The sequence below is a fragment of the Sarcophilus harrisii genome, chromosome 6, assembly GCF_902635505.1.
Source record: "Sarcophilus harrisii chromosome 6, mSarHar1.11, whole genome shotgun sequence".
In the NCBI taxonomy this organism is placed as follows: domain Eukaryota; kingdom Metazoa; phylum Chordata; class Mammalia; order Dasyuromorphia; family Dasyuridae; genus Sarcophilus; species Sarcophilus harrisii.
In genome coordinates, this window is record NC_045431.1 from 190,770,524 (window position 1) to 190,783,738 (window position 13,215).

The window sequence follows — 13,215 nt, forward strand, 5'->3', positions numbered from 1 at the left end:
AGTCGTTGGGTAGAAGGAGAAGGGAAAAAAGCATGAGAGAAGAGAACTACTTAATGAGTCTTGAATGAATGAGTAAATGAAAGAAAAGAAAGAGAAATTAAGGAGAAAGGAAGGGAAGAGACAGAGACAGACAGTGAGAGAGAGACAAAGAAAGATAAGGAAGGGGAAAAGGCAAGAAGGAAGGAAAAAGAGGGAAAGAAAGCAAAGCAAAGAAAAAGGAAGAGGAAGAAAGAGCATAGTACATTCTACATAGTAGGTGCTTCAAAAATGTGGATCGAAGACTCTTGCACACAGTAGATAGTTAATGAATGCTCGTTACATGGATAAATGAATGGATAAATGAAGAGAGGAAAGAGAAAAAATGTAGAAAAAAAAAGTGAAAGAAAGAGAAGAAAAGAGAACAAAAGAAAGAGCCCAAAAGAGGAGATAGTAGGGGAGAAAAGAAGGGGAGGAGTGATCCCAGGGAATTTTTGGCAGAGACATCATTTTGCAGCCATAAACTTTGGAGGGCATCTGGCCGGCCCTCTAAAGAGCCTCACTCTCCCCAGCTCGATCGGGGCCAGGAGGCGGGCGGCGTCCGCCTCCCCCCAGAACTCGCATCCTCTTAGCAGAGCGGAACTTCGGCACTGGCGCCACAAAACTTGCGCTGTGGGTAAGACTTTTCCCCCCTCACATGCTTTGTCCCTTCGGTAAGGGGAGGGGGTGTGTGTGGAAGGAGGGGGTGCTGAGGGGGGAGGGACGGAGGGAGGGAGGCTTTAACCCGCCCTTGGCCCCATCGGTCCCCAGGGGGCTGCGGCCGGAGCCACAGCGTCAGAGTCCGGCAGCTTTGGAAGGCGTCAAACAGGAAGGTCTAAAGGTGACCCTTCCTCGTTGGCCAGAGGGGGCCCCTGCTCAGGCATAAATAGGCTGCTCGTGCTGCCCTGCTCACAGACGGCCGCCGAGCAGTGCTGCCCGCTGCCAGCCTTCTGCCAGCCAGCACAGGTGCCCCGCAGCCCTCAGCCTGCCAGCCCGGCTCCTGCCCGCAGCTCTCCTGAGTGAGTACTGGCCCCTGCCCGCCCCCATAGACCCCAATTGGAGGCTTTATGTCCTCAGCTCTCCATAGAGACCATTGGTTCTGCAACTTTTTGTGCTAGAGTGATAGCACCTCTCTCCCATGTTGCTAGGGCTCCCCCTGGTTCTTGCCCAAGGACAGCCCTCAGCCCCTTCTGAAGTACACCTGTAATTCCCAGGGCTCGAACCCCTCTGGCAGCAAGCAGAAGTTTGGGGACATCAGTTTGAAATTCATCAGTGTTTGGCACAGAACCCATTCTTTAAAAGAATAAATACACTACTGATGTTGCCCACAGAAACATTTGCCGGTCTAATTAATTCCAGATGTGAATCTAATAGGATTGGAGAAAAAAAAAAAAAAAAAAAACCAGGACTAGATTTCTCCAGATGCCTGATCAGAAGGAATAAAGGGAAGGGTATTGGGGTTTTCCATTGGAGGTGCCCATCTGGAGTCTGGAGCCAGCCTGGCAGTGGGTGGGGAAATGGGATACTGTACACGGGCAAGGAAGCCTGGTGATGTGTTCAGCCAGCCCTCCTCCCACACCCAATCATTTTCTATGTGTAGTTCCTTGTGGAGAGGTCACTGTTCACAAGGATAGCAGACGGTGGCCCTTGTCATCAGGCTGTTTACTACCTGTCTGTGTCTGTGATCATCTGTCATGCCGATGAAGGTATCTCCCCCTTTTCCACATTTAGGGAAATGGAAAATTTGATGCATGTCTGCCGCTCTTGTAGAGCTGTGGGGACCCTCCTCCTGACAGCCCTGAGTTGGAGCAGCTGCTTGCCAGTGGGGGAAGAGAAGGTTTGTACAGCCCCAGGTCTGGGGAGGTACAGTATCTCCTTCACTGGGAAATGGAGCCAGACAGCTTTCCCCAAGCAGTACCCTCTCTTCAGACCCCCGGCACAGTGGTCCTCCTTACTAGGTAAGTAGAGACAGCCTGGTAGAGCTAAAAGGACTCTGGACTTTGTGTCTTGGCAATGGTGAAATGGAAGGATTTGAAGGTGGAAGATGGGGGATTTGAATCCACACTCTAACACTTACTAATCAGGAAAACTTGAACAAGTTGTAAGTGCTCTTGGATGCTCAATTTCCCCATCTGTAAAAGAAGAGTTCCTCCCCCACCCCCCAAAAGTCTCCAAGGTCCTTCATTTTCCATTCCATTCTAACTGTAAGGAAGACTTGACTTGAACTACTCTCTCTCATATGTGATCTTGGACAAGATCTTTGATTTCTCACTTACCCCACCCCCCAACTCCCTAACACTATAGTTTGCATATTGAAAGAGGGTGTTTTCTCTCTAGGAGCTCCCTTCACTTAAGAAATGACAGATCCACCCCTCCCCAACCAAAGCAAAATAAACAAAAAAACCAACCCCAAAACCTCAGTGCTTAACAGAGACCTGAACATAAGTGTTTAATAAATGTTTCAAAGCTAAAAATAAAAGACCTTCACATTTATATCATATTTTAGCTTCTACAGCACTTTACATACCTTGTCTCATTTGATCCTCACAGAAATTCTGTGAAGCAAATAGTATATTATTTATTGTCCCCTGAAAGAACCTGATGACCAGAAAGAGAAATTAAATTGCCTAAATTCACAGGGCTAGTCATTTGCAGAGCCAGAACCCACATCAAGGTCCTCTGACTTCAGCGCTAGGAAGGATTCTTTCCAATCTACAAATTATGATTTTTTCATCACAGAAATAATGGCCAATTATGCCCCCCTGAATGATGTTATACTTAATGGCTCCAGAGATGAGATTCTGTACCGAGAGCCCCAGAAGGATATGTCTGAAGTGAGAGCCCTTCGCCAAGCTTAGTTTTAGCGTCCAGAATTCAAACTTATGTCAGTTCTAAAAATATTTAAGCTCTTCTTTCTTCCCCTCCCCCCAAATGAAGATGCCTCGAGCTGTTGAGTAAACAAGGTCAGGCCGGGGAAGTCTGAGCCAAAAGAACAAATGGGACCATCTTGAAAACTCATGGGGGAAGGCTTGGCCAAATCCACAAACTTTGGAGATCTAAGACATTCAGAGAAAGCTCCCTTAAAGCTTTGTTTACTTTGTATACATTATCTGATTTGACTCTCACTGTGATGTGGTGGAATAGATACTGTGATCATTCTAAGATCCAGGGAGGATGCGAAGCAAACACTTAGTATCTTTGGGTAGGCTTAAGCCCTATCCCCTGCCTACTTCTTTGCCTAGCTTCTCTAATGTCCCTCTGGCTAATATCTGCCCCCGACAGGTGCGACACACAGCTCTGACTATAGCATGTGGAAGAAGGATGAGTATGTCAGCAATGGGGTTCGGGATTTTGCTGAAAAGGGTGAAGCATGGGAACTGATGAAGGAAATCGAGGCGGCCGGTGAGAAAATTCAGAGTGTGCACAGTGTTTTCTCAGCATCAGCAATTCCCAGTGGCACAGGACAGACCTCCACTCAGTTAGAGGCTCATTCCAGGCATTCACTAGTAAGTGAATTTTCAATGTCTTTCAGGAGCAACTTGGTCCTTATTCCTTTTCCATTAAAGGGCAGGTATCATAGGAACAGTGTCCTGTCACAGAAAGGGCCCTATCAGGCAATGGGATATAAAGAAGAGACTTGGAGTCTCAAGTCCTGGATTCAGATCCTCCCTCTGAAACTCACTAAATGATATGACCAAGAGAGACTCATTTAGTTTCCTTAACTGTAAAAGGGAAATCACAGGAGCATAGAATCATTAAATTAGACATGGATGAGACTTAGAGGTCATCAAGGTTTAGATGCAGAAATGGAAGCACAGAAATATTAAGTGGTCTTCCTGAAGTCACACAGCTAATAAGCAAATGGGAAAGGGGTTGAACTCAGGTTTTCCTGATTCCATGTTCAGGGCTTTGCACATAGTCATGTGCACTATTATGATTACTATGCTAACTACTTTGTCTTTTTTTAGTGAGATAGTTGGGTTTAAGTGACTTGCCCAGGATCACGCAGCAAGAAAGTGTTTAGTGTCTGGGAGCAGATTTGAATTCAGGTCCTCCTAACTGCCAGTATTCTGTCCCCTGTGCCATCTAGCTGAGTTCAAATCCGTTCCCAGGTCCTCCTCACTCCAGAGGTAGTGTTCTATCTATTATGCCTTCTAGCTGCTCCTGTTAACTATTAATATTGATCAGAAGAGTCCAACTGGGACATGCTGGAGGTATAAGTACAGAAGGAGCATTCCCTGGGCATAGGAGTGAGCCATTTGAGGAGGAGAGAAAGACATTACCACTGGCAGACTACTTCCTGGGTGCCTTTGGACTGATTTGGTTGTTTGCAGTATAAGGGTGAGACTGGGCAGCTTCTGGGGCTGGAGAAGGTGGGTAGGAAGCTGCATTGCCTGTCTAGGGTCCCAGCTCCTTCATGTAGTTCTGCCTCTTTCTATTTCTTCCCGGATGCTAACTGGCAGGGAGGCTTCCAAAGGTGCAGCTATTTATGTATGTAGCTTCCAGGGATCTTGAGCTGTAACTTGGCACCTCCCTCAGTCCTAGGGGATGTTTCCCAATATAGCAAGTGTGCATGCTCAGACATGCTCCAGGTAGAATTCTACCCTGCCTCACGTGTCCTGATCGCTGTTGTACGTGTAGAATTCACTGCACAAGACAAATTCCCTGCACAAGCATAGGTTACTGAGGCAGGTGAGTCTGTGACCATCAAGCCACTCAGAGGCTGCCCCCTATTGGAAGATTCTTCTGATCAATCAATCAACGAGTATTTAATAATAATAATAATAATAATAAAGAAAGAGTGGGAATCTGAAGCAGCGAGAATGATGGAGAGCATTCCAGTTATGAGGACTAGCTAGTGCAAAGGTATGGAGATAGGAAATTGGTCTGTGTTTGAGGAACAGAAAGAAAGCCAATTTTAACTGGACTACAAGAGGAAGAATAATTTTCAATGAGACCAGAAAAGATGGGGTTGCAGCCTGGTTGTGAAGGGCTTTAAAAACTAACATAGATTCCTATTCTATCTCCAAGGCAATAGGGAGGTTGATGAGGAAGAGAATCGCATCTGAGGTCAAAATTACTAGTAGAGTAGAGGATGAGTTGGAGTGGTGACGGAGACTCTTCCATGTTATCCATAGCTATTTTAAGCTTCACTGACATAAGTCGGACAGAGCTTCTCTTCCATTCCCCGATTAAAGTGCCAATTTTGTCCTAGACAGTAACCTTTGGCAGTTACTGTATTTGTGGGGTCACCCTGCAGGTGCTGAGCTCAGCCCATCCTGGCTGACCTGATGACCTGGCTTCCAGGAGAATCTCCAGCTCCTCATCAGCACTAATTCTGGTTTCTCTCTTGCCAGGTGTCTTTCCTAGTGCGGATTGTTCCCAGCCCTGACTGGTTTGTTGGAGTAGATAGCATCAATCTCTGTGAAGGAAACCGATGGAAAGAACAAGTCACCTTAGACCTTTTCCCCTATGATGCTGGGACAGATAGTGGGTTCACATTCTCCTCCCCCAACTTTGCTACCATCCCCCAGGACACAGTGACAGAGGTAAGGGGCACTAGAATCAGGGAGGTCATTAGGGAAGGGAGGATAGTAAGTAAGAAGTAAGAAGTAAGGATACTCTTTATTTAGTCTATATTCTACAGAATGTGATCATTCCTGAGAACTGGCTTTCTCTCAAAGCACTGAGGGAGAAGGGGTGCAGGGAAGGGGAGGGCTCTCAAGCACACAGACACACACTATCAACATTTACTTTTTGTAGGACTTTGTGTTCCAATTTTTTTTTCTCTCTCCCCCTCATCTCTCCCCTCCGCAAGACAGCAAACAATCTGATGTAGGTTTTACATGTAGAATCATTTTAACCATATTTCCATATTTGTCATGAACACAGACACTATCCTGGATCACCTCGTTCCAGTATCTAAAAACCGTCTAGACTGGATGGTCTAGATAATGCTTCCATAAAGCCCGCTAGATAAGATCCGATGAGCTGAGCAAATCGCTCAGTCAACTTGGCCTAGGCTTGGACCATTAGAGGGAATCTGCTTGTTTAGGCTCCATCCCTGAAGCAAGTTGAGCGTTTAAGCTGTGAGGAGAAATGTGGTTTTTGGCCTATGGTCTGTCTTGGCTGGCTGGGCAAGCCTGCTGCTGGAGTTCCCCAGCTATCTGACAGTAGTATCAGAGCCTTTGCCCAAGACTGAGCAGTCTTAACTGAGCAAATGTTTGCTTTGCTTAAATTCCAGATAACATCATCATCCCCCAGCCACCCCGCAAATTCCTTCTATTACCCCAAGCTGAAATCTCTGCCTCCCATTGCCCGAGTGACCATGATGAGAATCAAAAAGAGGCAAAGGGTCTTCGTCCCCACTCCCCCTATCATGGTCCGCATGGGGAATGAGATCGAGGATGCTCTTTCAGGTAAGTCCCTCTCCTCAGGCGTGTGCTCTCCAGGATGGTAACCCCAAAGCGATGGAAAGCTAGTGACCCAATTGGAAATGAAATGAGCTTCAGCAGCTGTAGGGAACAGTGCCACTGAGGAGGAGGACTAGCTTCCTTCCCCCTGGCTCCTGCTGAGGCTTTGGGGAAGAATGAGATAATAGGGGAAAGCGGTTGGAAAAGCAGATACAAATGTGGAGAATTTGGTGGGTTTCACTTTATTTCCTTTGAGACATGACCTAGTGTAGTGGATGGAGATCTGGTCTGGGAGTCGGGGAAACCCAAATTCAAATCCTGCCCTTAGTACACACTAGTTATGTAAAGCTGGCTGAGTTGTTTATTCTTTCAACATTTCCCCCTCTCTAAGGCAGAGATTCTTAACCTGGAGTTGATGGGTTTAGATTCATTTTTTTAAATAACGATTTCAATCTGGATTAAAAAATATAACTGGATTTTGTTCTAATTTCAATTCAATTTTTGTAAGACTATGTACTTTATTTTATTTTATTAATTTTTTGTGAGGCAATTGGGGTTAAGTGACTTATCCAGGCTCCCACAACTATGAAGTATCAAGTATCTGGGACTGGATTTGAACTCAGGACCTTCTGATTCCAAAGTCAATGCTCTATCCATGTGTCATCTAGTTGTCCCAGTACTTTATTTTATACATTTAAAAACTTTATTCTGAGAAGAGGTTCATTGGCTTCCCCAAACTTTTCAAGGGATCCAGAATACAAAAAAGATTGAGAATAATTCTTTAAATTAGAGATGAGCTGAAATCAGTATTAGTGGAGGGAGAGTTCACACCAGGATGTGCCTACATCATGATTAAAATCATAGGTATCCAGTAAACAAATTAATTGTAAGTAGACCAAGACTTCTTGTGAACTAGAAGAGCCCCTGAGGCCCTAATTAATCCAGAGGAGGAAATAAATGACCACAAACAGGAAGAGATTTGAGATTACATATGGCATGATTATTTTATAACATTTAACAATTTAAAACTTTCATCCCATAATTATGGCTTTAAAAGTAAATAAATAAAAGAGCTACAAAAAGAGGTCGAATGAATTTTCCCCTTCTACTGAAAACAATCCAGTGCATAGCCCAAGGCACTTCACACAGTTGGATCTTAAACATTTGATTAATTGAACTGAAAAATCACACACAATGTGATTTATGTTTTAAGAATACAGATTCATACTGATTCATGTTATGTCAGGAGAGAACAATTAGCTAACTTATTTATTAGCGTTCTACCTCTCCTTTTATTATAAAAATTAATCAGAATGAATTGAGCAGTCTTTTCTTATCCATTAAGGTCCTTCATTCATAGAGATACTCCATGCAATTCTTTCTGTTCTTTGTACTATCTGGACGGAGGAGAGAGGACTTATGTGAGTGGGAAGAGGGTGAGAGGAGCTGTTGCCTGCTCAGTAGTATCTTAAGAGCTGGTTTGGGACAGTTACTCTGCTTAACTCCAGAGCACAGAAATATAGTAGAGAGAACATCACGCTTGAAGTTAGAAGACCTGGGTTAGAATCTAGTCAAATCCTTTATCTTCTTGAAGTTCAGTTTTCTCCTCTGTAAAATGAGGGGATTGATCCTTTCAGTTCTAAATCGTATAAGGGAAGATCAGTGGATGGAAGCCACAGAGAAGCAGATTTGGACATAATGGACAATTTTTGTTGTTGTTTGATCTTCATTTTTGAAGAGGACCAATGACATCACAGTGTGATGTCTTAACATACCCCAAAATGAAAGGGGAATCCTTGAGAAAGACATCAGTCCCTGGAGAGCTTCAAGCAATGACTAAGTGCTTACTTATCGAGCAGGGTATGAAGAAATTATCCACAATGGGATTGGCTTGAACCTGGCTTCCTTCTGAGGCCCCTTCCAGTTCTATGAAGCTAAGATTCTGTCTTATTAGATAAGTACTTGGCCCTCCTCTCCATCCCATCACCTCAAAAACAGACTCCAAAACTAGAACTTTAGGTCCTTCAAATTGGTTATTTATTAATCTTTCATAGGTTTACTCCGAAGTAAGTCTTGCTATTCTATTGAAAGTATATTGCAGTGGATAAAACAAATGATCTTGGAATCAGGAGAATCTGAATTCAAATTATGTCAGCTTCAGACACTTGACACTTAGTAGCTGTGTGATTCTAAGCAAGTCACTTAACCTTGATGAAGGAAGGAAGGGAGGGAGGAAGGAAGGAAGGAAGGAAGAAAGGAAGGAAGGAAGGAAGGAAGGAAGGAAGGAAGGAAGGAAGGAAGGAAGGAAGGAAGGAAGGAAGGAAGGAAGAGACAAGGACATAGCAAGGATCACATGATTTGAGGCCATTGTTTTGGTACAAACAGATCTTCATTTTAATAAATAAGGAAATTCTACAAACCTAAACTTAGTATATATTTGAAACTGTTTCCAGAAGTAAGATGAAAGACTTTGGTATTGAATCTTTGGACCACAGCAATCAATTCAGTTTTCAACAAACATTTTCTGGGTTTTCCCTCTCTTCCTAAGCCTACACTGAAGGGGTTATTGAGGGTAACAGAGAAGAGGCAAGATTTGAGCCCTAACCTTCAGAGTCAGTAGATTTGGGTCCTTTTCCCATGAGGGGGAATATTACACAGGGTAAGGAGGAGCTGATGATCTCTGAGGTCCAATGTAACTGCCAAATCCTAGCATTCTAAGTTTCTAAGATTCTCATGCAGTTTTTTAACTATCCCAGGAAGGGAGGCTGTATGACAGCTACTTGTATTTTGCTAATTGGGAAATTGAAGTCAGTAGGAGAACAGTAGTTTGCCTTAAGTTGGGTAGCTGAGCCAGCTGGACCTATCTTTTTCTCTCCCCAATTTACTACCTGGTGTCTACCCGAGCTTTCTACTTCTGCTTAGAGCTAAATGGTTCAGCCATAAAGCCCAATGGATTCTTTTTTAATTTTATTTTTTAATTTGGGGAAATGAGCAAGACATAGTGAAATGAAAAAATGTCGCTGCAGCCCACAGTGCCCACTAAGCCCGCTACAGGGGGGGCCGAGATCCTCCATCCAAACTGTGGGAGGGGGCCTGCCTGCTTCTGATGATCTGGGGATCTGGCCGCTCCCTTTGGAATCCATTAGGGATGAAAATCAAATGTTGCAGTTTTGTCAAAACTGTTGTCAGAGTGTTTGTCATTTTTTGAGCGTTTTCTCACAATAGGAGAGCTTGGCACTTTCTGGCGAAGTAAACACTGCGCACACGGTGGCAGTGGCGGGGGCCAGGAGCCTTCAGGCTGCCATAGAACGACAGCTCATTTTCAAAAGCAGAAAACAGAAGCTTTTATTTACCAGGCAACATATGGCCTTTATTATAGGAATGTAAAAATCAAATCCTTTGAATTCGATGTCCCTAGGCGGCTCGAGTAGCTATGGGAGATATAATATAGTATCCAAAATGTATTGGTTTGAGGTTAGAAAAATTATACTATATCAAAGCTGAAAGGGACCTTAGAACACAGAATATAAAATGTCAATCAATCATCTACTGAAAGCTGGCAGTGCCCTGAGAGGTTGTATCTAGTCCAGCAAACTCATTTTACAGATGAGAAGCCTGAGGCAGAAAAGTGGCGTAACACAGAGACCGAGTAAAAATAGCTGGCATTTACAGAATACTTCAAAGTGCTTTACAAATATTATCTCATTTGATCTTCACAACAACCCTGTGAGGGATAAATGCTGTTATTATCCCCATTTTACAGATGAGGAAACTGAGGTAGGCTGAAACTTGTCAGAGATCACACAGCTAGGAAGTATCTGAGTCATAAACTGATCCTCACGTTTTTTCCACTTCAGGCTCAGCTCTGTATCCATTACAAGCACTTAGCTACAGGAGCTTGGCTCAATGTTTTTTTGGCTCAAGAATTAGTGTTCTTTCCACTGAATCACCCTGACCCTGGAATATAGAATGTTAGAGCTGGGATGGACCATCGAGCATGGAATAGTTAAGCTAAAAGGGATCTCAGGAAAGAGAATGTGGGAGCTGGAAGGGGCCTTAGAAAGGAGAATGTTTCAAGTTGGGAGAGGGCTGACGCTATCCAACTAGAGCTGAAGCTCTAGGACACAGAATATCATCCCCCAAAAGGAGCTTTGGGATATTGGACATAGGATTTTAGAATTAAACAGCCATTGAGGCAATCCAGTCTAATCTTCTTCACAAAAAGAGAAACTGAGGTCCAGGGAAGACTTGCTCAAATTCTTACCATACATAGCAGAATGGAAAATTGAACTTCTGATCCCAAGTCAAAATCTTCCCATTGTGCTCCATACTTAATATCAGAGCCGAGAATAAACCTACAAAACCAAGTTACCAGTCTTTTTTGCTTTTTTTTTTTTTTTTTTAAGTGACAGCTAGTCACTAGTTTTACATGGGAGACAAACGGCAAATATGTGTAATTTCTCTGGAAGGCATTAATGCTAGATTTAACTCAAGCTGGATCTTGTCTGTGCTTTATCCATTTCTAGAAACCCCTCTGGACTGTGAAGTCTCCCTGTGGTCTTCCTGGGGTCTGTGCACAGGTCCATGTGGAAAGACAGGTGCTAAGAGCCGCACCCGCTACGTTCATCTGCAGCCAGCCAACAACGGGACCCCCTGCCCAGACCTGGAAGAAGAGACTGCATGTGAACCTGACAACTGTATCTAAGGAACATGGTGGACCCAGCCAGCCAAGTGCCCACAGCCCTCCTGGTTAATCACTGGGCTCCAGGCTGAAGCTGGCAGAGGAGTGAGTCCTGGGGAATCCAGGTGTGGCCATGACTTGCCATGGGACCTTATTGACCGAGCAACCCTCTGTTCAGCCGGGTGACCAATTGTGTCAGATGTTCCTGATAAATTTCTAAAATTCATGCAGCTTTCTGACTTGGGATGAGAGACCCATAGCCCCAATAATCTCTCCCAGGATGGTAGAAGTGCTCACAGCACCCTCTAGTGACCGAATGGGAGGTTTCTTTCTGAACAAGTTGGATTCTTTTCTGAAAACTGAGTTTTCTAATACACAGGGAACCAACCAGTATGTTCACCTCCTCCAATGCTGGCATGTCTGCCCCCTTATCCTCCATCTCCTACAATCCCATATCAATAACAAGATTCTAGAAAAACACAACATTTGGAGAAACAATGTGACAAGGCGCTCTGTTACGTTCTATCACAGGGTCAGTCCCTCCACTGAGGCAGATAACAACCCTTCCTCCTACATACTTTCTTAGATTCGAGGATCACAGATTTAAAATTTGGAATTTAGAAATCATCTAGTCCAATGTCCTCATTTTATAAATGAAGAAACTGAAGCTAGAAAAATTAACTGATTTATTATACAGGTACTAAATGACAGGGTCAGAATTTGAACCAAGTCCTTTGATCTCAGATGTTATGCTCTTGCCACTGACTGCATCACACTGTCTCCCCTACATTTTTATGAGTCACTGTTTATCCCCCCCCAAAAAAAAAAGAAATCACTGCCCAGTCCCTAACTGGTCAGCCTTATGGAGATGCACTTTTTTTCGCTTGGTTAATAGTCACCAGATACACAGACTTTCTCCCAGCTTATACTTTCTGGCTTGATGGACTATTTGGGAGCTTTTGCTTTGCTGATATGGTCTCCCAGGGCTCAGGGCTACTTCTATCATCCATGGGACCCTTGGAGGAAGTTGTCAGTGAATGTTAATGTTGTCCTAATGGTCACTCAATGATTGGCTAACAAAAGTCACAGTGGTATCTCTCAAAAGTTACGGCGAGGTTTGAATCGTGTATTAATAGTATTGATCAGGACAATGTTACATGAATCAGTTCCTCCAGAAAATTTATTTATATACATTTGAGGCTAATGATAATGATGTCCCGGATTAGGATTTCTTTTTTAGTAATTTATTAGCTTTAAGCAAACCTTTACATGACCTTTTTATTTTCTTTTAAATTTAGAGAAAGGATATCTCCCAGGAACCATTAGGCCTCAGAGGAGTGGAAATGAGAGAGAGTAGAGAGAGTAGCTTCTCAGTGAGACCTTGGACAGCCTCCCATCCCTTTCCCCCCACCCAAATATACCCATTTGTCCCCAGGTTGGAGTAATCCTATTGCTAGCACCTGAAATGTGGTTGTGGCTGGGATCGCTTCAGATCCGGCTGGTTTTGTTCCTGTGGTTTTGTCAGATGGTCACTTGAACAGGGGTCGAAACAAGGAATGCTTATGAATAGACGATCTGAAAAGATTGACCTCATTTTAAAAAATGTTGCTGATCTCTTTGCACATAAATAAAATGTCTATGTTTCTTCCCAAATGTTCACGAATCCACCTTACTCATGTCTAGAAAAATCACCAAAGTAGGAGGAGGATCTTCTCATAGGATTTAGAATTAAAAAGGAAGCACAAAAGCTACTTTGGCCATCCCCTTCATTTGATTATTATTTTTAAGTTTTATTTTATTATTTTTTCAATTAACAAGCATTCATTTCCTTTCCCTTCCATTTTCTCTTCTTCCCCATTTGGAGAAAGAAAGAAAGAACAAAAAGAGGAAGGAAGGAAAGAAAGAAACAAATAAACAAAAAAATTTAAATACTGTAACATATACATAGTTAAGAAAAACAAATTTCCCCATTGGCCCTGTAATTTTGTCATTTTATAGAGGAGGAATCTAGAGGAATGAAGTGACGTTCACTATGATACAGGAAAGGGCAGAAACAAGATTTGAACCCTGACTCTAAAGACAGCAAACCTCTTACAGAGTTCACTG

The 13,215-nt window shown here is 43.4% G+C and overlaps 1 protein-coding gene across 2 annotated transcripts; it reads left to right on the forward strand.

Moving 5' to 3' along the window:
- Nucleotides 1-480: 480 nt before the first annotated feature.
- On the forward strand, nt 481-12,880 carry SPON2 (spondin 2). Of its 2 annotated transcripts, XM_012552405.3 has the most exons (7): nt 481-652; nt 787-1,034; nt 1,747-1,973; nt 3,298-3,521; nt 5,373-5,564; nt 6,260-6,434; nt 10,955-12,880. In XM_012552405.3, the coding sequence occupies exons 3-7, from the start codon at nt 1,751-1,753 to the stop codon at nt 11,131-11,133; spliced, it is 993 nt and encodes a 330-aa protein (XP_012407859.1). In that variant the 5' UTR covers nt 481-652; nt 787-1,034; nt 1,747-1,750; the 3' UTR covers nt 11,134-12,880. The 2 variants fall into 2 exon arrangements, with proteins under 2 accessions (XP_012407859.1, XP_031797743.1); XM_031941883.1 differs by lacking the exon at nt 787-1,034.
- The last annotated feature ends 335 nt before the right edge of the window (nt 12,881-13,215 follow it).